Source organism: Pararge aegeria, chromosome 3, assembly GCF_905163445.1.
Source record: "Pararge aegeria chromosome 3, ilParAegt1.1, whole genome shotgun sequence".
Lineage (NCBI taxonomy): Eukaryota > Metazoa > Arthropoda > Insecta > Lepidoptera > Nymphalidae > Pararge > Pararge aegeria.
In genome coordinates, this window is record NC_053182.1 from 10,808,735 (window position 1) to 10,834,638 (window position 25,904).

General features: G+C 34.1%; 1 protein-coding gene across 9 annotated transcripts in view; it reads right to left on the minus strand.

Moving 5' to 3' along the window:
- Positions 1-25,904, minus strand: part of LOC120637082 — a 67,771-nt gene that overhangs the window by 29,226 nt on the left and 12,641 nt on the right. For 4 of the 9 annotated variants that reach the window (XM_039908710.1, XM_039908705.1, XM_039908701.1 and 1 more), the window contains exons 1-2: positions 17,404-17,878; positions 3,906-4,022 (exon numbers count right to left, since the gene is read on the minus strand). The exons of 1 other annotated variant lie outside the window; for it this stretch is intronic. In XM_039908710.1, the coding sequence (XP_039764644.1) occupies positions 3,906-4,022; positions 17,404-17,573 (287 nt within the window). In that variant the 5' untranslated portion in view covers positions 17,574-17,878. Of the gene's footprint in view, positions 1-3,905; positions 4,023-17,403; positions 17,879-25,904 lie in introns of those variants that run through there. 4 more of the 9 variants (XM_039908707.1, XM_039908704.1, XM_039908706.1 and 1 more) reach the window with 4 other exon arrangements.

A 25,904-nucleotide genomic window follows, 5' to 3' on the forward strand; every position in this document is an offset into this window, starting at 1 on the left:
ATAATATTGGCACTGATAGCAAGGAAGTGTATCTCGGTCAAAACGCTTGCAGAGACAAGGACACTCCAAAATGGGAAATTGTGTTCAAGAACTATTAGTAGTTATTTATGTTTCAACTAAAAACAAGTGACAAACCAGGTAATATAAAATAAGATTGGAAATACTTTTAACGTATTATATGTACCTATCTACCTTTAAAGTCAGTTTCCTGAACATTAAACATATAATCAAGATTATATAATGTTATGGCGATTGCGATCATAGCTGTTATGTAAATATGTAAGTTAAATTTGTAACGAGCATTTTAAATTGTGTATAGTTGTACCTAACCTCCAGACGTAGTAGGTATTTGAAGGTTTTGTAATTTGAAATTTCTTTATTTTATTGATAGGGGTTTTATCTGGTATTAGCCTTATTTTTCACACTCAACTATACTTATTGATTCGGTATATCATGGATTCTGAGGTTCTTACCTGAAGAGTCACTTGTACCTCAAACTATTTGGCCTACAGATGGTGCCTTTAGTTCTATAAATAGAAAGATAATTACTTAACAGTTTTTCAAACTGTTTCGAAAAACTTTGGAACAGACGTTTTCTAATAGTGCCAAAGCAGGAACTCGTAATTATGTTTTGGGAGTCATAAAAGTAATAAAACATCATGAACAAAGATCGATTCGATTATAACCACAACTGCAACGACGATGTCATATAATAATCGAAGTAAGAAGATGGGTGTCGTAGATAGTTGCCGATATGACTAATATTAAATGTAGAGAAAAAGTCTTCAGTAGGCGCTAACATACACAGAACGAGATAATTGTCTACCATTTTTCTGTCTTGTCTATAAGATTAAATAGTACTGGAGCCTGTGACGAGAAAGCTTTCGCTTATTTCTGCAAATGCTGGCAATGCTTTCAATGTGTTCTGGTCTTAAGGGCGTGGTGCCGGTGTAATTAAAGGGACATAAGGCTTATCACCTACGGCTCAGGTTAATGAAAACAGGGCTGTTGCAAGACGTATTCTTGGCATGCCCTGTGAAATGTGATCTGTTTAGATGTAATAATGGTTGTCCTTTACCTTTCTTCCAACAGATGGGCCATCTGCATGGTCCGTTAATTAATATTTAAAAAGAAACCAATCCAGATTAAGAGACTTAATCATGTCTTAGCTCGCCTATAAGCCCTCCAGTTTGAACTCTTCGGGTCGAGATGGTAAAAAGTAAGAAGGGGTTCTTTTATTAACAGGACACTTCACTATCTGTATTATAGAAATGTTACTTAACCTCAATATAACCTGAGTATGCTCGGTCAGGTATCGGAGTGAAATGTGCGTGGAGAGTGCATATTGGATGTGGTGCCCGTTTTAAACCCTTTAATATAATACTTTGCCAACTGCCCATAATGCTCTACAAAGCCCGCTATTCACATTTTCTTGGTTTATTTTACGATCATATTATGACGTGGATAATAAAATGCCTAGATGTAAAAACTGTTTATACATGAATGTGTCTTTTGATGATTCGCCTAAATAACCAAAACTTAAGTACGAGACGTATGTCGTAACCGCACTGTTTACAGCGGTACGCAGCACGAATTTGATAGCGGAGGGCATAAGGATGTCAACATATCTTTCTACGCGTGCTACGTCAGACCCGCTTTGCTTCATTTTCGCTTCACCGATTGAAGGGACGACGTCGTCCCTGCATTCGGATTCACCGACTCTACCTTTGTTACGCTCCACTGGGCTTCGCAGGCTCGCTTTAGTATTCACAATTTACATAAAAAGCCTAGCGTTAGGAGAGGAATAACTTAAAAAAGTGTGAATGGCGATCTGATTTTATTCTGTGTTACATTCGAACTTAGTTACATAGTGTATTATTTATTGTTACAGTTCTTAAGTAAGTATCGCTCAGTTGTAAAAGAACACGTTGGTTAGCCGATACCAAGTGCAAAAATCGCATCCTCGAATGATGTATAAATCATTTGTGGGGTTAAGTATACTTATACATACTGTGATTATCTCTGAATTTTTAGACGTTGCTCAAAGAAGTCAAATCTGCTGCTATTTATATATATTTATTATCCCGCAAGATAGAATAATTGTTTTGAGATTTATTGTAAAATGTTAGTTTTGGAATAATTAACTACTGAATCTCTCTTTCTCCTTCGGTATCTTGTCAGTAGAACCTGTCTTCCAAAACTGCGGCGCGGATTGGTAGAGTTACTACAAACAGACAGACTGGAGGTTTTAAATGTAACATGTTATTAAGCAAACCTTTTGTTAATTAATTATGTACCTTTTCAAATGTGTCTGTGGTTACAACTTTCAAATAATCCAAAATTGCGTTAAGTACCTACCCGATTGATTTTAACACAATAGTCATAAGTTGTATTGTTTTAATAATAAAATAAAAGGTGAAGTCAAAGATAAATCTTTCAGCCAGTCTAAAGAAGTGCAAGAGGAGACATAGATTAGGTAAACCCGACTTGGGTTAACTCATAAATAACGCCGATTTTCTGTAATATATTTTCTATATAATATAACTACAGGATATAATATATTTTAAAAATTTTATTATAGTCAAGTTATCTACACCTGATAATATTTAATGATGATTTTCGTTGTCAAAGTTAGAAGTTCTACTGCAAAAAATGTGAGGTTTTATAATAGGCGTGTAATTAAAAGTCAGAAACTCACGAAGTGTTTTTGGAGAATAGCGTGTCAGAACAAGTTATTAATCTAGAATCACAGAAATAATTGTTTCCTGCCTTTAAACCGTCTGCCGAGACGGTTTTGATTTAGTTATAGGTGTATATGTAATTTTCGATTAATATTGTAGCTATGTAACCGCTCAGTGGTTATCAATAGTAGTATATTTCCATATAGTTATTTAAGTGTGTTAGTTAAATGCTAAAATAGCGGTATGTATCTATAACGAAATGAGAAATCAAAAAGAAAAATAAATTCTTGTTTATATGTGGAAAAATATTTAAGCATTGTTTTGATAACAAAAACATTTAATGTTTATTCGTACAGAATTAAGAACATACAGAATTCTCATTCAGCCATTATTGTTTGCAGAGCATTGTGTAAAAAAACCAGTAAAACACCCCGCGCACGTCTCATTTTACACACGCGGAGTGTTGCTAACTCACAACCTTTTTCAAATTTTATAGTAAACTTTTAGATAAATTAGAAGTAAAATAATTGTCATCAACTGCTAAATGGTTAAAGTGACTAACCGTTTATTTGAGAAACTACTAAAGCGGAGTGGTGTTTGATGCTCCAATATTAGTCGGGTACACGGTTTCTGTATATTCTTATTTCTGTAGTTTTCCGATGAAGGCACATTTATCGCGACCAAGTAGGTTTCAATTTATTTTTTTCTTATTCAAAAGTCTTAGAATGTACAAATCATTATACCAAGGAGAGTTCACTCTACCTGACCATCTGAAGTCACAGAGACAACACGACAATATAATTGAGCAGCAAAAATAAGTAAAGCTTACTAGACAATACATTATGGAATGACCTACCATTGCATGAGTAAATAAATATAAAGTAGTATAAGAAACTGAACATAACTCGGTATTAATAAGACACCTAGATTCTTAAACTACCAGGCAATCAAAAGTGAACAAGGTCCGGTCGTGAAGCTTGCACCTGGTCCTGTAAAATTTTGTTTTAGAACAGAATTCAAACATAAGTTATAAATAAATTGTCAGATGATTGATGTTGAGTCAGTCAGACTTAGTAACATACATGTAAAAAATAAGGTGAAATAAAATGTGCGGTAAAATAAATGTCATCTTTTCCAACTTTTTGATAATTACTAAACAATTAAAGAAGGCGAGTTTTAAAAATCTCAAAATAAAAACGTTTACTATATCGCTTAAATACCTACTGTTGAGATTTATTGTCTGATGACTTTTTTCTTATCTTCTTACCCGGCGCGGTCACGCTCATCTTGCCCTGCATCCCCCTCCATGTGTCTCCCAGTTGGAGGTCACAGGATTCAATTCTACAGAAGTAGCAAACAAAATGTATTGTTATTATAGGTTAACTAACTGAATTACATTAACACCTACCTATCAAGATAATAAGATATCACATTAATAAAAAATTGTAGAAATAGGAAATATAGTGTGGGTCGTTATGTCGTAGTTCCAAACGATGGCTGCACAATATGTCTATACGATATACAGAAAATATAAATGTTATTTTAACTCTACCTGAAGTCGATGAAATAAGCTAATATGTATATTACGAATAACTACTCTGCGAATAATTAATTACTTAATTTACATATTATTCAAATATGTTAAGTTATTTTAAAAAGTGGATCAGGAATATTCTAACTTAAGATACTTGACACCTAATATTTTGTGCTTGTACCAACCTATGCAACTTAGGCTGGCCGCACGTGAACTACTTGTGCTTCAGCCATTGTTTTATCGACTTACAAGTTGTCTTTTTTATTGACTTATTGCTTGTAAAAGTTAAGATAGTCATATAAATTACATTTAAGTAAAGAATCATTAAAATTATTTTTGTAAAATAGCAATGTATTATTATATGCTTGGTTTTTTAATCGCCTCAGAATTAACAGGTAGGATTAAAATTTACTTTCATCTTAATAGTAAAACAAATAAAACTGGCAAAATTTAATGATAAAGGTATATTTTTACTACTAATTAATTAAGAGTCAAAACTAGTTTATCGGCAAGGGAAAACTGAGTACACCCCCAAATGCGTCTTTATGCCGTGATTTCCCAAAGTGGTTTATTATTGGTTTCCTCCATCATAAGTACTTGTTTTCTATCTGAAAAACAATGGCTTAGCAACTGGATCGGTCACCTTACCATTTGCGAATGTAAAGATCATAAGGTACCATTAGTTTAGCAACTTTGAAGACCCTTCTATGGTTTCTCATGTCCGCTTGCGGAGCCAAAATCCTGCGACAGTAGCTCAGGCAATAATAGGCGATTTACGATCCGCCTTAGTTATTTATAATAACAGATTACTTGCATGCTTACATACCACGATAATTATAACGTTATAGGTAGTTAATTTATATAAAATATCGTCAACCTGATATGCGTACTACAAAGTGAACAGTGTACGTACACGTATTATTTTAGCTAAGAATTGTAGTAAAATATAGTTGAAATATTTGCTTCAAATCCACTGACGTTTTTACATCTTTGTTTGGTACACAAATACGTTTATTAAGGATCTTATTTCATGCTTTTAGTATTGCTCTAAATATTAAGAGACTTTAATTTAAAGGTAAGAAGGATTAATGAGAAAAAACATACAGAACGTTTACGGTAATTACCACGATATGTAAAGTACCTATTTGGTTAAAGCCCATTAAGATATTATTTGAGTAAACAACATTTTATTTTCTGGGAGAGGTCCTCAACGTGATAGGATATTAAGTACACAAAATATACTGCAATAAATCCATCAAATTGTTGGTAAATGTGTAAGATATATAAATACAAGGAGTTATGAGTCATTGTTGTTGCAAAATCAGCTAGGTATTTTTTGCCGAATCTTATTGTTTTGCATAATGTATAGTAAAGTTAAGCATGAAGTAGTAGGTAATCAATTATTACGTTTACAATAATTAAGGAGCAGCTATTAAGAAATCCGTCGACGATACCCGTACCGGCTCCCGAGGTACAGAATAGCTTAATGCGAAAAAGGGACAGAAATACAAACGATGCCTATCGAGGAACCCCACGAGGCAACCTCACTGTGACGGGCGACCGCGCAACCTTGAAATAATAATGTTCGGAATAACAACGCGTTATAAGACTGACCAAAAATAATAATAATAATCATAATCACACGAAAAATATTATAGTTAGGTACCTACAAATAATTCCGTGAGAAAAAGAATCTCTGATCCATCAATCAATTAAACCATAAAGTCTAAATGATATGAAAACTCCTATAGATCTGTTTGGTGTACTTTTAAGAACATAATAATTTATTCGCAAGATTACATATCTACCTACATGAAGGCTCCGGAAATTAAGAAAGTTCAAATTTGATACTTTACATAATACATACCTACCTTAGAATCATATTTTTAAATTCATTTTCTCTTAAAATTGTTTTAAATAAGTTTCAGAAATAGAAATTAACTATTAAATAAAACGTGTAACCGAATTATTAAATACTGCTGAAGGATGCGTAATTAATTATATTTCATAAGAAATCACCCTGTAAAAATATTAAATCAAAATAACCATGTTTAATTTTCTATACAAACTAAAACAAAACATTATAAGTTTTTATTGATAACAACCCTGGTTCAGATAAAAGACCGACACGCGCATAGTACCTACGCTACGCGAACTCTTACCTCACGTACCTCATAAAGTAACAGGCGCAGGCTTTGTAAACAGGCGACACTTTATTTTAGGATTGCATGTGATGTTAGAGCTGTATCTGATAAAAACTATTAGTTTCGCTTTGACAGATAAGTCTCAGAGACATTAAATCATGTACCTCTAAAGCCTGTGAAGTAGTATTTCGGTTTTCATTTACACGTTGTATATTGTTTTATTTAAGTTAAAACACATATTACGTAACTAACGGTAGCCATGGACTCCGTCCGCGTAAGTAAAAGTTTTAATACGTACAATTTTCCTGTAAATATGTAGATAATATAAAGATATTTAATCTAAATCGATCGAGTACATAATATTTACTTAATGTCAAAAAAAAACGTAAAAATATTTTACGTTTACTCGTTAGTCAATGGCGAGCAGATGGTGGCTTTTAAAGATAAAAATAATTCCTGCTCAGATTTGAATTTAGTGGGAAAATTAGGGAAAATGACACACATTTTAATTTAAGTATTTACATTTACGTGTCTACTTTCATTCTCAACTTTACGTATTTTTCATACCTTAATGTAATGTAATAAAGGGTGTGGGTACTTAACCTATTCCTTGTTGTAACGTTAATTATTACGCTTGTTATTATCGTGATATCAAAACTATTATTCTGTTTCCTTTGAATTTGAAGGCTGTATGTATAAACGCCCCTTCGACATTACTAGTGATTCAGGTGTCGTTAATCACTTCGGAAGTAATTCAGCTTTTGATGTTGTGTAATTTTGTCGGCCCCCATTATTGCAAGCTTAACATAACCTCAACGGGTCGGTTTAAATTTTAGAAACAAGCGAGAAGATTGTAACTTTTCAAATGCCTTGTATTTTGTTTACTGGTGTGTCGGTCTTGTGATCAGCATCTTTGACGGTGAGAAAATCATTATGATTTTTGTTAACGTTTATTATTCTTCCACGACTTAATATTTTAAAAACTACATGATGCAACAATGATTTTAATAACGATAGATTAAGGACTACATTAGATTGAAGCCATTTCAGATAATATAGTCATTAATCATTGACATAGTTCTATAGACTTAATATTGTTAAATGTTTGGATGAAAGTGTCTCTTACTGATTCGTAAGTAAAACAAACCAGCTGCTTAATAGGTGGTCGCAACAATAGAGACATTTTATAGAAAGCTGATGTAAGGAAACTATGTATCGCTATTTAAAACGAAAATCATTTTCCTGACTTTAAAACTCATTTTGTGAAATAAACAGCAAAGTACATTTCACTTACAACACCTGACCTTAAGTTCTTTTGACAAGCGATTTTTGGATTACTATAGTTAAGATTTATGCTGACTATGATGGTGATGAAATTTTAATTTTGCCACATAGTTGTATGGTTGTATTATAATAAGTTAGTATTAAATTAGTAGATACCTGCTATACCTTTAGTTTTATCTACTTACTTCAAGTTGAAATCAGTGAAAGTTGATAAGCATTGAAAACGTTACGCGAAGATATCAGTTTCATTTATTGCACAATAACTATTCGTCATCCATTACGCTATGGTCTTTGAAGCGAACTTTTACAAACACGTAGCTACCTACTCTTTTTTTCCTTATCATTTAATAGTACAATATAATATAAATTATTTATCATAATATAACGTCTCTTTGCAACGTACAGTTGCAGAAAATATGGAGGAACTGTAACATAACCAAAGCCACGAAAATCCGGCTTGTTAGAGCGCTTGTGTTCCCCATATTCCTCTATGCTTCGGAGACGTGGACCCTGCGGGAGAGTGATAAAAAGGAGATAGACGTTCTTGAGATGTGGTGCTGGAGAAGAATGCTAAGAATACCTTGGAATGCATTCCGGACCAATAAGGCCATTCTTGAAGAACTCGGCATTACGCAACGTCTATCCTCCATAGTACAGGCTCGTATTCTCACGTTCTTTGGTCACGTATCCAGAAGAGACAACGACTCCATTGAACGTCTGGTTGTCCAAGAAAGAATCGAGGGCACTAGATCACGCGGAAGATCGCCCATTAGATGGGCTGACCAAATAAAGGCTGCATTGGCTGTCCCCTTACATGAGTGTGCTAGAAAGGCAGCTGCCAGAGAGGAGTGGCGACGAATAGTCAAGCGTGCCACAACCCTTAAATGACGCCCACGACCGCTCTGACAAGAGCGAACCGACTGAGAAGAAGAGAACATCTCTTTAGCATTTTTTTTAAATATCTAAAAACTAGCCAACCCAAGAAGATTTCGCATGCGTAGAATTTTGGGTGTGCCATTTGCCACGGCAATAAAATGTTGATTAGTGTTTCTAGTAAGTTCCTGTAAAATGGGTTCGGCCGTTCCAAAGACAATTTCCTGTTCCATTATTCTGGAAATCGACCCCTACCTATAAAGGATTCCAAATGAAGGCGGGAAGATCTGTTATTAAGTGACATTTAATTGTTATCGTCAATACACAAAATAGATTTTAAAAAAAAGGATTTGTTCTCTGTTTTAAAAGTGCATTCCTGCACTTAATTAACTTACTTCTTAAGGTTATCTTAAATTCAACTGTATTTTCGTTTATTATGAGATTAATCATAATTTAGATTTTTGGGTAATTTGAAGATCACTCGTTCCTTAATACAAAGGCAACGTGTTTATTCATCCAAGTAAATTTTAAAATCAAGCGAATCTAATAATATAGTATTATGCAGTATACACCTCAGCTTTTTATTTTCAATTCTTTCAATAATTCAACTTGGTAAATGTAATGCCGTAATAAACAAAAATCCCAGATGTATGCTAATGTAGGGAATCATAAAGAGACAAGATTCTATCGATATGGAGCTGTTTTATCCACGTGCGCAGACAGGAACAGCTAGTCGCCAAATAAAAAAACTTACAGTTTTAATCTCAATTCTAAAATCTTGACTATCACTCCCATGTGAATAGGTTATTTTAAAAACATTATTATATTTTTATACCTACCTAACGTTTAATGCCTACAAGAGGAAGTCAGACTGCCTACAGTGTAGTAATGTAGACACTAGACATGTCTGTCACTTCAAATAATAGATAGGTATGTTCTTTGCGTCTGATTCCGGTAACATTTCCGGATTCTAGATAAAATTCCAACACAATTATTACATAAATATTTATACAATTAAATTTAATTTAATTATCTGTCTGCGATTTCAAAATAACTGCTTTATAAATAATAAATGCTTTTATGGATGTTTGTTAGCCTAACCACACCCATACATACCTACGCGATTAAATATTTTGGCTGATGTTAAAAACAGGTGACATAAAACAGGTTAAAATAAAATTCTAAAGGGAATTTAACAGGGAACAGGCGGGCTTGAATTCCAATATTAAAAGTATCCCTACATTTAATTTTGGAATTCAACCCTGCCGGGGATTAAATGTGAGATTCTATGTATACCTAGCATTCCTTTGTTTTCAAATTTAAAGACTTCTCCTTATTTTTAAAGCTGAAGAGTTTGTTTGTTTTCTTGAACTTAGGTCTGATTTGAAAAAATCTAACGCTAATAAGACCACTAGGAGCATAGCACTAATGAAGAATGTTTCAAAGTCGGGTTTTTTTTTCCTTTTGAGTGCTTCCGCTACGTAAACGGTTTTAAAGTTTCAATAAAATCACGCATGACAAAGTTGTTCCCCTTTCAGTGTTTAAAAAAAAGTCCGCGATAGCATATGCCTATATTTTAAGGTTGACTTATACGCGGACGAAGTCGCGAGAGACCGCTCGCGCTAGCAAATAATATACCTAGGTACACTTGTGTAAGTAGGCATCCAATTACAAAATGATTTGGAATGGGCGAATTAGGTGAAATGTGGTTGGAATATTTTATAAAAATGCTAATGATTGAATTGACGCTTCAAAATAAAATATCATTAGATACTTAAACTATTAAAAATATGTAGAATGGAGCCAGTGGCGTGCATAGAGGGGTATACACAGGGTTTGCAGATGACATAAAATGAAGAAAATCTCCAGAAGAAGTCAAAAATACTTAAGGCAGGCTTTTATGAACTCATACATTGCCTATCCTTAAGTTTTTTATAACTCGAAGTGGAGATTTGCTTGATTTTATATCACCTACATACCCCGTGTATACCCTCTATGCACGCCACTGAATGGAGCATGGAAGTATGAATGGGAATATTGTACCTAGTTATCAGAAAAGGTAACCTAGACGAAGTCGCGGGCTACTAATATGATTAGTTGTATAAATTGCAGTTACTTTTTACCAGAATCAAGTTTGTTGGAAAAGTTGAGTGCGGTCAGTTTTAATATGCAAACATTACCACCCTAAATAGTGTTAAGTGTTCCACCAAGTGTTTTGAAGGTATCAAATGTACTTCAGCCTTATCAATATGGTTGATAGTTAATAACTATATCATGCCCTTCAGAATGTGAATGACTACACGTATCACAGACATATCTGTGAACTTAAATTTATTAGCACAGCAGGTACATCGATGGTACAGAAAGGCTCTATCAGCCATATAGATTCAAGAATTAAGTGGTTCGCAATGTGAGCATGCCTCGCTAGTCACTTTGGTGGAACAAAATAATATGAAGCTTTGGGGTTAGTTATAACTGTTTTTAACACGGTATTAAAAGAATATTTGTATATGAAATGTGAAATACCTAATAAAATTTGAAAAGAATCCAGAAGCAAGCTAAGCAAGGGATCAGATATGCCAATCAATACCTCCAGTCAGCACAAGCACACTGACATCAGCAATATAATAATCAATTATTTCTACTATACACTTACGCGTAAGCGTATTTTTTCCTTGTCACTATTCTCGTTGTTATGGGAGTAATAACTACTATTTCTATATTGGTTTGTCTGTTGTAGTCTGTGGACATGCTTTTCCTTTTTCGCTATCCGCTGATAATTTTATACGGTCTTATGACATTCTCAATTAATTATTATTCTTAATGAGCACAAAAGAGCTGGTCCCTGTCTAGAAATATTATTAATTAATTAAATACGATACCATGATTTCTTACTGGCATATTCACTCATTCCTTAACTTATCACTAAATCTTAGGAAGTAGGCACTATTAGGCTAATAAAATTGAATTAGACAGGATCCTAGTCATCAGCGAAAAATAGATTTTACAAAAAAACTTACGATGGAATATTTAAGAGCACAATTTAAATAATTTTAAAGATTCCATAGTCAACAAGCCCTTACAATTTCGTCAAGTCTTTTAACGTTATAAATCTGAAATTTAGCACAATAATAGAACAGCATGTTTTAAAAAATAAAATAATATTTTCATTATCTATACATATAATAAAATCGTAGAGAAGTTGTGTCTGACATTAATGATTTTTGTGAAAAAAAGAACAGGGAGACGTTATAAATAGACGCTTAGTAACTGAGGAAATTGTAGACTATTTAGAACTATGCTGCGATCATAATGAATGTATGTTTTTATTATTTGTAATACATACTACACACTAAAATTTTATTTAAGATTGCATTCATGTTAAAAGTTAAAAAACCGACCATGCGCTTAACTGGTGCACTGTCTCTACGAGTTATTATTAAAGTAGGTACTAACGTTGAGCCTCAATAAATAGAAAATAACGTTACGTTTAGAAAATCTGTACTTTGTAATTAATAGAACAGTCCGCAAAATAAAAAAGCGGTGATAGCCTTTTGGTTAGAGCTACGAACTCCCTTTCGGGAAGACAGACTGGAGTACGATCACCTCTTCTAAATTTGCATTAATTTAAGCAATTGAAATATCACTTGCTTGTACGGTGAAGAAAAACATCGTAAAGAACCCTGCATGCCTGAGATTTTTCATAATGTGCTCAAAGGCGTGTGAAGTCTACCAATCCGCACATTCTGAGAGGAGATCCGTGCTATGTAGTGGGTCGGTAATGGAATGATGATGATAATGATGATAATGATGATGATGGTGATGATGATGAAAACAGTTTTGTTGTCTTAAACCGTATAGAGTCTGTTTGTAAAATCGGAACATGCCAGAATACGAAATAAGATACCACGCGACGCGAAAGCGAATTATAGTACGAAATTATAAACAACATGCAGCCGGCTATCAAGAATCAATTATTAAGTCACGAAGCCATCACTGACCAAGATAAGGTATAGATACTTTGCTCCAGCGTTTACTGCGTGTGTGTGTTTTGTACCAAAGTTAATATATTATGTATATAATGTAACTTCATATCTTTTAACTATAAATTAATAAATATACACTCTTTAGGTTAATCAAAACAGGCAACCGAGGGTTCCGTAGATTAAAAAGAAAATTATAAAATAAATAATTTCTTATGTTGAACTATAATAAGACTCCTTTCTTATGATACCCCCTTAATCTGGTAACCCCATTTGCGAATTTCGAATATTCAGTTCGTGCCCTTTCTATAAATAGTTTTAGTTCTCTTTAATTTGCAATCTAGTAAAACAAGCATAACTATAACCATAGCATCAATTATAATAACCTCGCTATATCATGTTGTATCGGACGGACCAAGTCGCACCATATGAGTGTTTTTATTTTGGTAACGGAACCCGAAAATGATTTAATTCGTGAGCTGAGTAAAAAAAAAAATGCAGGGTACATAGGAATATCGCATTTTACTGCCGCAAAATCGTGCAAAATATATTTTTACGGTCACTATTATTGTGAATACCTGGGTACTGCCTACATATTCTAAAATTCAATTAATAATTTTATTGCCTTTTTTAAACAGTGCGGATTACCTTGACTTTCGTTGTATCTAGGCTAGTGTGTAAAATTGAATAATAATTTACATTTAATACATAATGTTAATGAAGAAATACAAGCACGCCATCGTAAAAAGTGATCGTGCAGCTACTTTCGCTGCTTATACGGCTGAGAACAACAATAAGACGCAGTTTTATCTAGGTTTCACTTACCAATCCATATCGAATAGGCATTACCTATATTATATAGATAACACAATCATTTTTAAATAAACAAAAATGTCAGCTAATCCAACATCATAGATACTGCTGCAGTGGCACACCCCATGGATCGACAAGGGCTGGTCTCTTCTGGAGATGTAAGTAATCCCAACGCAGTAATCCGAAAGTCTCTTATTGCACTACAGCACAGATGCCTACAATTTTAGAAGCAATTGATTTGAAGCGTGTATGGTATGTTGAAAGAAATTTAGGAACCCCGTGCCGTCGCTTGTTTGGGATGACACCTGAGCAGATATTTTTGCTGCAACGGCAACTAGAGTCGTTGGCATTTTTGAGTTACTAAGAAATAGAATATTTATCTTATTTGAGACGGGGTAAATAAAGATTATAAACTTGCAAAAATAAATGCATTTATTTGAATTTTTTAAAAAGGTAACCTTGAGCCTTTCGTATATCATATTTTTTTTAAATATTATATTTTAAATCCATGGTGACTGAGATTTGTAACACCTAAGTTTGCCTTGGGTATACCAACATATAAACAGCAAATAATCTAACTATTGGTTATTATCATATATAATGGGTATTCATGACTGACATTGGTATTACTAATTTAAAATAGTGTAAAAGAGTATTTTAGAGAACTATGGTAATATTAAAATTCATAGTACATCTACATAAAATAGTACAACATTCTAATTTTAAAGAACTGTTTGCAACCGAGCAGCTAAAATATAAAAACTGCATGGAAGCTTATTTGGCTTTTTAGATGCATACTCTGGACCGTAGGAAACGGGATCGGGAGTTCGAGTACTTTTTAGGACCTTTCTTGAATATTGATAGAAAGTACAGAGTACCCAGACCTGGTAGACTTTGATTACCTAGCTTAATACATTATACAATCAGATTTCAATAATTTATTTCAAAAACAGTTTTCACAACAGTTTTGAGAATGGAGGTGTGAATACTTAAATTATTTTGATTGATTCTATAAGTAAAAACAACGTAATCATTAGTTGAAAAATGAGGCAAGCAAGCTTTAAAGCTACAGCTGTTATAGTATAGTATATTTAGATTGATTAAAAAATAATTATATCTGATGCTTAGAATTAAAAACAACAGGTTTCACTCTAAGCTCGGAAAGGTCTTATTCCTTTGTACGATCACACAAAGATTATACAAATAAGACGGCACTAATAAAGAAGTAATTTTGTATCATTAGATTTGATTTATAAATACATAATTATGATGCAAACATACTACATTTATTATTAAACTGCAAGATAAAAGTAAACAAGTTATTGTGAAAATACTGCAACAAAAGTGTTAGGAGGTGGTACTTTTGTGTTTATTAACTGAATTCTCATAGTATGAAAATTTGCTGGTTGACAATAAATACGAGAAAATGACTAAACTATACACCAGCATCACACATTTTGACTCTTACATTTTACACACTTCCTACTAATACTTAAATAATACAGTCCTTTGTGTTTTCCATTTAGGTAAGTATATCAGCAAAATCAACGTCACTATATAAATATGTAACTTTTAATAAGAATGTGATTTTTAATAAGAAACGAGATTACAAACTTAGATCTCTGTCCGTAGGTGATGATTTGGTGAAAAAGCATTCTTTTAAACATTTATGAAACTCGGTATGCTTCCCAGTTAAGTTGAAAAGATTTATTTAAATTTTCTTCTTCTTTATCTTTAACTGTTACTCAGCTTATAACGCATGAAATTATTCCTGCCTTAGGTTACTAGCTCTTGAATAATCGCTGACGTTTATTAAGTAGATATTATGAAAGAACAGTAAGTTGTTATTTAAAATTTGAGTGTTAGGACATCTTGTTTTAAGTTTAAGTGTGCGAGGTCAATGACAAGGTCTTGACTCTTTCCGCGTATTATAGTAAGTCTATTAGTAAGTTGAAGTACATACCAATATGATATATACAAGTAAACATGTTTTATCGCCCAGGAATACAGACAAAAAAGTGTCCATGGAATAACAATGGCCACTATTATCAACGCCCGTAGCCTTTGATATGGCATAGATGCCAGATTTTGCGGCAGCGAAAAACGCACATCGTATTTAAAGACGAGTGGTCTCAAGGGTGCTTATTCGAACACGTAAGAAAAGTAGTCAGGTTAGTTTCTGACCCTACAAACTTCGTTTATACTCGTACAAGTATAAACTTTAGCAATAAGTATATCTATTAAGATAAAAACGGATTTCAATCCATGCTAAAAAAAAAGGACGTCGGTAGTGATTGATTAGCAGATTAATCAACGTCGAACCCGAATTACCAAAGCTTGGACCGGAGAAGCCATTAAACTTGGGATAGTATATTCCCTTAAGACGGGCTTAGCTCAGAATTACTTTATTTGTAGGCATCAGGGTGTGTCTAAGCAATGACTTTATGATAGAGATGGAGTGATCTTGGCCAGTAGTGGTTCGAGCATGGAGGCCTGCTAGCTTAAACGAATCATCTCAGGCGGCTGTTATTCTGAATATGTTATGGAAATCTGTACTACATAATGTCGGTCTTGTTAAGGCAAATAGGCGAAACTCCGATTTCCTTGGATGGGCACAAACCCCTTGTGTGCGTACGTTTAAGAATACGGAGTGTGCCAGTTCTTCGTGAAGTGTATTGCTTCTCTCCAGAACCGTCGCTTAAGAATTTAGCTTCTCGAAGTTCACGATCCGGAGCTGAGAGTTTTTAAGTGCTTGGTTGCGCCAGTGATAACACGAGCTTTCTGGGACTGGACAAACTTACGGATATTGTGTCCTCTAAAGCAACTGCTGTCTGAATTCTACTAAATTATCCTGAGCCGGATGTTGATTGGGTTAATAGTATTGCCATAATATGTTTAAGTCAACAGTGATTTCGTAGAGTAGTAGTGTCTTTAATTGATCATACGAATGATATGGCAGAGGTAATAAAAACTGGGTAAATCCGGTAAAAATCTTTACTAAAAGTTTTACTAGTCGATTTTCACCACGTTACTGTATTTAGAGTCTCCTATGAAAATATGTAAAAAAAACACTGAATTATTATCTAAAAATAAGTAAGATCGATAGTTTTCGTACGGTACTTGTTTACCTGAATAAATACAACGGGGATTTGTTTTAAAGAACCTGTTGAGTTGTGCTCTATTGAATAACCAATTATTTTAACTTATGTAAGATAACAGGCAAAAGGAATATCTCTGACAAAAATAAACGGCTTTTCGTATCACTTTTTAAAACAACAACAAAAGCCCGAAGTCATACATTTGGGATGGAATTGCTATTGAAGTTTCTAAAAACAAAAATTAAAGAACTTAGCATGGACATCTGCAAATTGAAAATCTATCGACTAATATTATAATAATGAAAATCTATCGACTAATGTAATTTAATGAAGGACATTTTAACAAGCGGTTTTACCTTCCATATTACGAGGAAGAAGAATTATTGTTTAACGAAATAGCAATGTAAGGTATTGAAGATAATTTGTAACTCGGCCTATAATCATTACATACTTAGTTACGCATATACATTTATATTTATATGCGTAAGTAAGGTTGGTTCAAAGAATGTAAAGTGCACCTTATAGCATTACAAAAAATTATATGAAACAATCTTGTTTTTGGCCACCAATGAGAAAGTTTGCTTGACACCAAAGAATTTAAAAAAAAACCCCAAAGAAGACCTTCGATTATATAAAGGCCACAAGATTTTTTGCAGTTTTCAACAATGTTTTCAACAACGTTTAACAAAATTCAATACTTTGTTTACTGGTAACAACGAGTTAAAAACAAATTTCTATTATGAAATATGTATTCACCAATTTCCTACTTTAATTCGATACTGAAACAAATAAAAATTTTGACTATCTTAAATAGAAGACTGAATCATAAAATAAATAATTCAGGTAACTAAACAATATTAGAATAGTTTAGAATGTTGATTAAATTTATTATTGGAAACAGCAGCATGACATTGTATTGCAGATGTTGGTATAAGATCGAGTCGAGTATGCCAGATATTTGATTTATAGATGAAATAATAGGCTCCCGATTACCTTGAAAAAGTATTGACCGCCACATCAATATCGTAAAAGAATTCCGCCAGTCCGTCAACCTCCGAATCCGGTGTCAGCGAGGGAGGTAATGTGGCCGTCGGCGAGGCCCCATCGGACGAATGAGCCGCGCAATTAAAGAGCACAGGTTCTGTCTGCACCATGGGCAACATGGTTACAGATCACACCAAATTCTTACACTAGCACCGCTATCAAAACGAAAATATCCATGTAAAAACTTTGAACACAATTTATATCTGCATCCAAACACACACTGCATTGCGCCACGCTCGCTGCGACGCTATTTTCAAGCAGATTTTTTCAATGTCTTATTACAATTCCAAGAGTACCGAGCTGTCGAACCGTCACAGTATGTAGTTTTACAGAATTGAATAATCAGAACATGCACCGACTTTATTACGCAGCTAATAAAGTAATGTAATTTCCTATCGATGCTCGTGCGAAACGTTCGCTACAAAACGACGATGAAAGTCAACTGAAAGACGAGACATACATATACATACATCCTTGTCTACTTCACAAATTATCAACACGGTGCGGCGGCCGCAGCGCGATACGACACGCAGTGTCGGCGGCGGCGGCGGCGGAGCGGGGCGGTAGCTCCAGCTCAGCCATATTATCGCCGCTACAGTCACTCCCACGTAATTTCCAACTTAGCGATTCTGTATCCGTCTCACTCGCCGGATCGACAGCACTACGCGTTGTCGAATGAAACCGATCTCGCTCGAAACAATATTATTGGAATTCTGATAAACAAATTTATTTATTAACTTATTAATCTATTATAATATATTAACAGTTTAATTTGCCTGTAAAGGTCGAACTAAACATACATAGAAATGTTGTTTTACAAAGTAGCTATCCTTACTTCTATATTTCTGTTGATACTAAATAACTTTATATGAAACTATTATTTATAAATATATTATAAATACTTTATTATTCTCCTATCCAATAAACAGCGTTATATCGTTTGATATATCTACGTCAGAAGACGAGGCTAGCAGCGAGTACCTAGTTAGATATCTCTATAGACATGAAAGTGAAATGGAACAGTATTCGTGTCAAGTGCACAATTTAGATAACAAGGTCAACGTATTGCATAACTTATTTGAGTATTAATGCCTATTTGAGAATAACAGTTTGTTGTTACAGTTAACGTTAAATTTAGCATTACGAATTGAATTTAAGAAAGGTTGAAATGATATCAAACTTACCGGATTGCATTAAATGTATAATATTCATAAGTTTCATTAATAGACCATGACTTACTTTTGATAAAAAAATTATTTGTTACATCGTGATTATTACAGAACGATTTTGATGAATTAGTATATCAACAAAGTGGAAAGATAATTTTTTGTGTTCTCATTTATAGAAGCGACATAAATCTCTACTAAAATAATTAATTAATAACGTAGGCACATTAAGTTATTTCGCAAACATGCATTGTTTACTGAAGTACATTATAATTCAAGTATTACGAATAAAGGAGTAGTAGAGGAAGAGCAAGCACGCGCGGCGTGTGCAGATATCGGTGCAAGCGGCCCCGCGGATGTGTGTCAGTGGGTCACGGCAATGACGTGGCACACGGCCGCGCCGAGCCGCGCACTTCATTCTAATTCCGCTTCGCCGGTGTCTTCGCTTCTACTAGCCATTTATGCCCTAATATGTTAACCTGTCAAATTTACACGTCGTTCACATACCCTTTTAAATAGACGCTTCAAGCCAAACTACGATTGACATTGACCGACTGAGGAGCAACATTATCACGTGATAGACTACTAAAGTAGCTAATGGATTCAATTAAGATTATTTAAAACAATAATTATAATAGATATACATACCAAAATTATAAGCGTTTACTAAAGGAATCATAATCATCGTTTAAAAAGAATATGACGAAACCTCGTCTGAGAGTTCCATAACGTTCTCAAAGGAGTGTGAAGTCTTATCACATCATTGTGGACTACGACCAAATCCCTTCTCATTCTGAGAGGAGACCCGCGCCCTGTAGGGGGCTGGTAAAGGGTTGATAATGGTTAAATTAATAAACATTCCAAATATCGAAAGGTTGGAGAATGCATGAAAAGCAATTACATAATAAACATATAAAATTCAATTCGGGTTACCAATTAAATACTCAAAAAGAATTTCGATAACTATGTTGACCAGAATCGGATCTAATCTCAGTTCTAAAAACAGTGTTATCTATAAATATTCAAATAACGAAGAGCCTTGCGTTTTCGATATTAACGCCTATTAGGTCACTGATGCTAAAGGACACACTGTCTCGGGGGAAATCTTTAATATAACGAAATGAGATGAGTAATGAGACCTAAAGTGGTAAATATATTGCTGTGGGACCAAGTGGTATAACTTATAAATAACAAAATATTGAAAATCAATAAAGATAGATGAGATTTCATAAATGAACGGATATAGATGAGGTTTGAGGTTGAGGTTTATAAACATTTACACTAATTATAGCACGTAGTTTAAAAGTATCAAACCTAATTATTAACAGCGAGGTTATTATACAATTGATGAGTTTCTTAATGACAAGGTTGCTTGGAAGCATCCGGCTCCGCTCTCATCTCTCACAAGATAGAAAAATGAATGTTAAAATATAAAATGTAAATTTTTGATGTTGGAAAAGAGCAACTGCTTAGTTTCTTGCCGGCTTCTTCTCGGTAGAATTTGCCTTCCGAACCGGTGGTAGAGTCACCAGTCAATTTTTGGATAGAGAGTTTAAATAAATTTTCGCATCTATTTATTATTAAGTGAATAATAATGATTTTTATTGTAATCATTTCATGTTTGCTTATTATGTATTTATTTTTTTCAAAGCTTTATTAATCTTTGCAGCTAGTTTATTAATAACTTTATGACATAACTAGCTGTTGCCCGCGACTTTGTCCGCGATAATATTTTGAATTGCCCTGAAATTAAAAAAAAAACCGGGGCCGCCGACGCCTATCTCCACCAGAACCTCAATACCAGTCCCATGATTTATACGTAATCAGGTCACAATCAAACAGAAATACATACAATTAAGTTTATACTATTTCATCTGATGAATAAAAGCGAAGTATTAAAAAATACTATTTAACTCGTAAAAAATATTAGTGTACACCTCAAGGGGATGCGGATGCCCAAGGCTTCCCAATGGTGCCATGCCCTTCTCCGGTAAGAAAGCTACCGGCAAATTTTCTTAAGTAATAATATTTAATAGTTTTTATAAGGTAGATGGCCACAAACAGACAGAAAGACACCAGTTAGTTTAAAGTTAAGTTTAATATAACTACATTTGGCTGACTTATTCCTGATAAATGATTATAAATTAGACTAAAAGAATGACAGTGAAGTATGAATTTTTATGCGATATTGCTATTGTAGCTGATGAGACAAAGAAACCATTCATCTGTTTTAGTGGCGCAAAAATGGTAGAACACCAACACAGTATATACAAGTTGATCCGCGGCTAGAAAAGGACAGATCTTGCTCCCGTGCATCTTCAATAGATCATACTTTTCCTTACTTATATTTTTTACTAACGTACTTTATGTAGTGGATAAATCATTCATAAATAATAAACGATTTACTAATTCCTCTTTATTGGAAACGTGTGGCAAGATCAGCGACTCAGTTATAGATTGATTAAAACTTTAATATTTACAATTCAGGGATTATAAAAACTTCAGTTCAAACAGATCTTCCAGACACAACGAATGAAACCCCCGCAGAAGAAGAGCACGACACAATCAGTTTGGGACAAATATTTATGCGATCAATACAAATGGTCTATTAGACTAGTGAAAAGTTGCAAGTTAAAACATCACAATGAATATTTACCATTTTCTTAAAAGAAAAATCATACGTCAATATTTCGATACGTTTTGTTACCTATACTTACTGTTATTAAATCATTTGTGCATAATTTATGTTTTTATTCTCGAACAAGTCCAGGGGACCTTCGAAGTTCAAAATATGATGCAACATCCTTACTACATTATATTCTACACTTTGAATTCTGTGATTGAAATTCAAAGGAATAATAATTTTATCGTTCATGTAGGTACTCCATATAGATTTTTTTTTGACATCGAGTTTAGATTAGAGTAGCTAAGGGATCTAACGAAACGCATAAATTTTTACCTAAAGGGATAGGGTCTATCACGGATCTCTCGTTGACGAATGAAGCTCCTTAATGGAATGAGTGTCTTACCTGAAATTTTGATATTTGGTGTAAAATGTTGAATACAATCAATTTTTTTTCAGTGGGGTTCAATGTAAAAGCTATGTTTTGTTTCTTACTTTGGCAATTCCAGGTTGGCATATGCACTGAGTGGCTAAATTAAAAGGGCCTTTAAAATATTGCGCAAATCAAAATACCTAGGAATTTGAACTTTCGACAATTATGTTCTAAGCAGGTACGGTACATAAGTTTAAAATAGCAAATTTATAATGTACTAGCGTACCCAGCCCGCTTCGCCGGGCTAGATTTTGCTCTATTTTATTTAAACAATAAACTTACATAATTAAATTTAATAATAAGTCAACAAAAAAAATTAATTTTGAGTCTCATAATATATTAAATCATTTATTTCTCTCCGTATTCATTCTCTTCTATTCTCTTCTCGAGCGGGTGAAGATCGTTATCTACACCCATGTACACCCAAGAATAGAATAACATCATAGTAAATAAAAGCTGTATTTGACAGTTCAAAAATAGGAGTGCTCCGATCGTCACCAAACTTTACAAAATCACTCGCCAGGTCAATCCGGAGATTCCCTGAAAGTTTCTTTGAAATCGGTCCAGCCGTTTCGGAGCCTCGAATTATTTCATCGTCGTCATCATCATGTCAACAAATGATTCACTGCTGAACATAGGTCTGTAGTACCCCTACTTTCCAAATACCACGGTCTTGTGCCAGCGTTTCCCTGGTACTAGCTTGATGTCATGTATCCGCCTCGTCAGCGATCTACCAACGCTGCGTTTACCGGTGCGAGGTCGCCATTCCAGCACCTTGGGCCCCAAAGTCCATCGGTTCTCAGAGCCCCGCCCATTGCCACTTACGTTCTTCAGCTTCGCAACTATTTGAGAAATGTTAGTAACTGTGGTTCTTCTACGAATCTCCTCATTCCTAATTTGATTACGTAGCGATACTCCAAGCATAGCTCTCTCCATCGCCCGCTGAGTGAGCCTTCTCATGAGGCCCTTAGTTAGTGACCACGTTTTATAGTCATAGGTCATCACTGGCAACATGCACTGTTCGTTCGTGTTTGGTCGAATCTAATCAAATTAATAATAACTATACCTAAGTTTCCTTCCAATGTACGGAACACTTGGTGTGCGAGTTTTTATTCGCGCTTGGCCGGTTTTTATGTTATGTAAGAAATCTTGTCGAAGGTAAAATTAAATGAATGGCGAAAGAATCAACTTATAGGTTTCGACTGAAAAGCTCTCACCTACCTACTCTTTTTATTAAAAAAATACCCTTAAGGGGTCTCTCTCGCGTGTCCGTAACAGCCTTTTATACCGTATATACGTGTATTTAATAGTATGAGAAAGAAATTCAAAATTTGGTACAAGACTAGAGTTTTGACTTATACTACAAATAAACGTTTTTTAGGAGGAATTAAACCGACAATGTCAGTGATTAAGTAACAATCACAATTCATTAATTCAAATTATTTGACCCTTTTCAACTATTTCCTTTAATACGTAATTTGAGCAAATAGTTAAAAAGGGTCAAACTATACATTCGAGACTACTATATATTCAATCAAAGAACGATAGCAATAATTAAAACGTGATAATTACTAATTTGAGAATCAACCTCCTGTTATGACGCTACACGATTCACCTATTGAATAATGTCATAAATAGTCTTGACAAGCTGGAGATATCAAAGAAATATTGGAAATCAGAATAAACGCAGAATATACATTTTTTCCCAGCTCTCTAAGAAAGGTAAAATATTATATTCTATCTTTGTACATTTTTCTTAGACGTTTTCATAGATGAAAAATGCTGAAACCTTTTCATTCCCTAAAAGTTTTAATTCGACATCTGAAAATCTCTAGTTATCGCAATAAATGAACACAAAAGCGGTATTTAAATATTTGTTATTTTAAGTGCCTATGTATTGTTTACGTATTCATTAGGAAAGTGAGAGGCTAGTTTGCCGAGAAGAATCCTCGCAAATGCGTTGCTGCGTCACGTGGGCGGGCAGATCGATGGGACGGGCGACAAACGGAGCGCTTGCGCGAACACGATCTTAAATATCGACCACAAACTTTTACCCAACACTTTTGGGGCAGGTTAGGCCTATGCTCCGGGGGTCAAGGTCACGTTTCTTCTTCCCACCGAAATGCTGATCAAACAACTACTACCATACTATTTCATATAACCTACTCGGTGTTGCCCGCGTCTTTGTACGCGTTAAAATTTCAAATTGTATGCCTGTTATTCTATGACCCCTGAACTATCATTGTGTAAAAAAACACGCTCTGTGAAAACAAATCATTTCCATGGGAACCGTAAATTTTTCCGGGATAAGTAGCCTATGTACTGTTACCGACTATCTTTATTCGTGTTTAATTTGATCCAGATACGTACAGCCAGTCTGGCTTGCTAGAGTAAGAAAAATCCAGCCATCTAAACTTTTGCATTCATAATATTAGTAAATGTAGATACTAAACAATATTTTCGTATATATATATATTAGTCATTAAAACATGAAACATACACAACGGGTGCATATAACATCATGTTAATGAAAAGATTTTTCAATCGTAACTGAGGAAAATATTTGACAAATTTCATATACACCAACGGTTTAAATCATATAAAATTATTGCTTAGTTAAAAATTATATTGGTCTCTTGAAAAATCGTTCGCTTTGAAATGTTCTTTAACTATTTTATATTTTAACAATGAATAATAAGCATTGAGCACAATAACTGGGTCGCCATTGTGAGATGGAAAAAAGAGTCACAATGTTTGTATACGTAGTAGTACCCAAAGTTATAAACAACTTGCCCTTGTATCTCCAAATTGTGATTGTGGCGAGGAGGGGCCTTATCGGGCGGTGTAAAAAGGTTTTCGGTATTAATTCTCATTGTAAAAGTCTGATAAGGATGTTTTCTTAAGACATCTATTCCTTTTTTCACTAATTTATTTCTGTTTTTCTAATGCTTAATAATTTAAATATTTCGATAGGAAAACGTCTATCGCCATATCTTTATAGCTTTAAAAGTTACCGATCCCGATATCGACCGATACCGACTTCGGCTTCACTTTTAGGGGACCGAGTTCGTATCCCAGCACGCAACTCTAACTTTTATAAGTTATATGTGTTTGAAGCAATTAAAATATCACTTGCTTAAACGGTAAAGGAAAAAATCTTGAGATAACCTGCATGCCTGAGAGTTCTCCGTGATCCGCACTGGGCCAGCGTGGTGAACTAAGGCCTAAACCCATCTCATTGTGGAGGGAGACCTGTGCCCTGTAGTGGGTCGGTGAAGGGTTGATATGATGATTGTGATCCAAAAACCAAGATTATGCACTACGGACTTTATAAATGTTTTAACAATAAAAGAAACCATCAAAGCAACCATTATACCTACTGTTGAGAATTTTTTTCTTGTATAAGAGTAAAACACATAAATTATTTGTGATGAGTAATAAAGTAAGTAAATAATATGGATAAATTTAAGGCACTTTTACGTTGTCTATTGAAAGGGAATAGCAGCAATTGCCAATGAAAGTAGACGTCACACTGCGTAATCATAGTAATTGAACGAATTGAGCGTATATAGTATATACCATACCATCAATTTCATAAAATGTATCATAACAAATATAATATTAAATAAATGTTATTCGCATTCGCAGAGAGCAGTGGGTTCGGTACCAACGTAATTATGCGAAAGTCTGCTTGGCTTTAACCCTTACAGCTTCGTGTCTCGTTCAGGTACTACTAGTTCGTTGACCCAATGTTGACGGTTTATCTGTACCTTATAGGTATAGAATAAAATATATAAGGAAGGGAAAGAGTTTTGTAAATAAATAATAATAATAATAATAAATAAATAAATATATTACCACAACGCACACATCGCCATCTAGCCCCAAAGTAAGCGTAGCTTGTGTTGTGGGTATGAAGAGAAAAGCTTTCAACTGTTCCTTATTACTATTACTTCCAAATTATGTTACTCTGCTTCAGAGTGATGATTTGCTGATACTATTTTCATTTCAAATAGTTTACCGTCTTGGTTGTATTTAAATGTGATGAGGATTTGACGAAAATATTCGGTGTTGAGGCTCCTCAGATGTAAATCACTACCAATAGGTAAAGTATCCTTTGTTCTAACATAAATTACCATTTTAAATCATACACGACAATTGAAAGTATTTATTAAAACCTCGTCTATATAACCTCGTATATATTCGGGTGAATCTTGATTGGTTGTGA